The sequence below is a fragment of the Mercurialis annua genome, linkage group LG5, assembly GCF_937616625.2.
Source record: "Mercurialis annua linkage group LG5, ddMerAnnu1.2, whole genome shotgun sequence".
NCBI lineage: Eukaryota > Viridiplantae > Streptophyta > Magnoliopsida > Malpighiales > Euphorbiaceae > Mercurialis > Mercurialis annua.
In genome coordinates this window covers 47,491,947-47,494,108 of record NC_065574.1, presented here as the reverse complement: position 1 = coordinate 47,494,108, position 2,162 = coordinate 47,491,947, and the positions used below count along the sequence as shown (strand labels likewise).

Here is a 2,162-nt window from a genome sequence, read left to right as displayed (position 1 = left end):
AATTTAAATAAATTTTAAAAATATACAATTAATATATGCGAGACATGTAGAATGTTTTAAACAAATTTCCAAATGCAAAAGATGTTAATTTAATTTTTCAGGGTACAATTGAAATACAAAAATGCAAAATAGGGTAAAATTGACAAATTTGCAACGTCAGGGTATGATTGAAAAGGGGCTAAAAGGTCGGGGTTTTTTAAGACATTAGGCCTTCTTATAATATATCAAAAGAAGTTTAAGCACATAAAAAGATCGGTTAAAAACACATAAGGCGGCGCACCGGACCCATCACACAGGCACCCAAACCAAGCTATCAGCTTGAAAGAAATGGCAAACAGGACCAGATCCAGGCCTAATTTTAAGCAAATGAAATGCAATATGATCCTTGTCCCATTGAGAAGTATCCATATGACACATTCCTGCAGCTTCAACTCTATTATCCCCACCATTTTCATCACCTAATAACATCTCAAAAACCCTATTCCCACCCTCTCTAGTGTGGCAATAATACACCACAAATGGAAAAGGCATTACATGACAGCCTATGAATTTGGTACCCTTAACCTCTCTAGGCTCTTCCAAAATTGTATAATTTTGTAATTTTCCAACTGGGGTTTTGAGATAATTAGTAGTTAAAACTTTGAATTTGGTGTTCAATCCAAAGCTTGTTTGTACAAAATCAAGCATGGATTCTAAAGAAGTAGCACAAGTTTTGGTCTCTCCTTGAATGGACTTAGCTTCACATTGTTTTAAAGTGTACTCCATGCCTTTGGCTTGTTTGGATTCTTTTGTAAAGGAAAAAAGTTGAAGGAGGTAAGAGAGTTTTGAGAAAGAAAGAGGGATTGAATTGGCTTCCTTTCTTGAGAGTAAATGAGGAGAATTTGAAGGATCTTTGCTTGGAAAATAAATTGGGATTGTTTTTCCAATTTTTAGATCATTTATAGTGAAAAAAACATTAGATGAAGGGTCCATATGCATAGATGAATGATCATTTGAATTCTTGATTAGTGCTAAATGATTATCTCTTGATGAACTTTCTTGAAAACCATCATAAATCTTCCTGCCATCACTGCCTTTGGCAAGCTATAAAAAACAATCAAAACAAAAATTGGAAAATAAAAAAAATTAATAATTCTTTCAAGAGATTAATTCAATGTAATTAATGGAAAGCAGAAGAGGAAGATAAATTACCAGTGAAACAAGAAGAACACAAAATATAGTTCTCCAAGGAAAATGGATGCTCATGATCTCTGCTTTTCTTGAATTATATGAAATTGAAAACTTTTTTCTTTTGATATTGAAGAAAGGAATTAGCTATAGACAAAGTATTATATATTTTATAATTAAAAATGTTTGAGATATACCTAACTGAAATGACACATATTATCAGGCCGAGATTGTATAGAAGTCAACTTGTTTGGCTGGTACATTCAAAAAATGAATTTTAAATATAATACTATTAATTTGCAACGAGTCATATTTAAGATATTTAACATGAAATATATTTATTTATTCTGTGATAAGTCAAAACTAAAATTAATAATTATTTAGACCATGATTATACAGTTTAATTAACTTAAGTCAAGTTGCAAAGCTTTGCCACACGACTAAATAAAATACATGAAGCTCCTTGATTAACTAATTTAGCATTTCTTTAATATAGTCCTGCATCCGAACCCACGTTTCAAGTTCCACCGTTCGTGAAGAGATGACCGTCGTTTTCAGCATAATCTCAAGCCTGCCGCTGCTACCGTCGTAAGCCTGTCTCCGACACAAGCCCGATAATAATTTTGCAGGTACCGCGGCGAGGATGGAGAATCGTTGATGGACTACAATGATATGCAATCGCCAGAACAACAGCCGCAAGAGAACGGCCTACTAGTTGAAGACGATGATGTTGATGTATGGGGCGAGCAAGAGAGGAAGAGGACACGTACACTTGTATATAATTTTTTTATTTGAGGGAATTGTGGGGCTGTTTGCATATTTTTTGGGTTTTTCTTGAGATTTTTATTTTGATCTTTTAGCGAATTACTTTGATTTTGAAATTTTGAAATGAGTAGATGCGATATTTTAATGCTGCACAGCCTGCACTTTTAATGTTTGAAGAAATGCTTATGAGAATATCTCTTGATGTCTGTAATGTTTTGGATGTTGGTTAA

At 33.3% G+C, this 2,162-nt stretch overlaps 1 protein-coding gene across 1 annotated transcript; it reads right to left on the bottom strand.

Annotated features, from left to right (window-relative positions):
- Positions 1–251: 251 nt before the first annotated feature.
- Positions 252–1,313, bottom strand: LOC130014694 (BURP domain protein USPL1-like). Its single transcript, XM_050379313.2, has 2 exons — positions 1,192–1,313; positions 252–1,083 (listed from the first exon to the last, which is right to left on the bottom strand). Exons 1-2 carry the CDS (start codon positions 1,243–1,245, stop codon positions 289–291), a joined length of 849 nt encoding a protein of 282 aa, XP_050235270.2. The 5' UTR covers positions 1,246–1,313; the 3' UTR covers positions 252–288.
- Between the last annotated feature and the right edge of the window lie 849 nt (positions 1,314–2,162).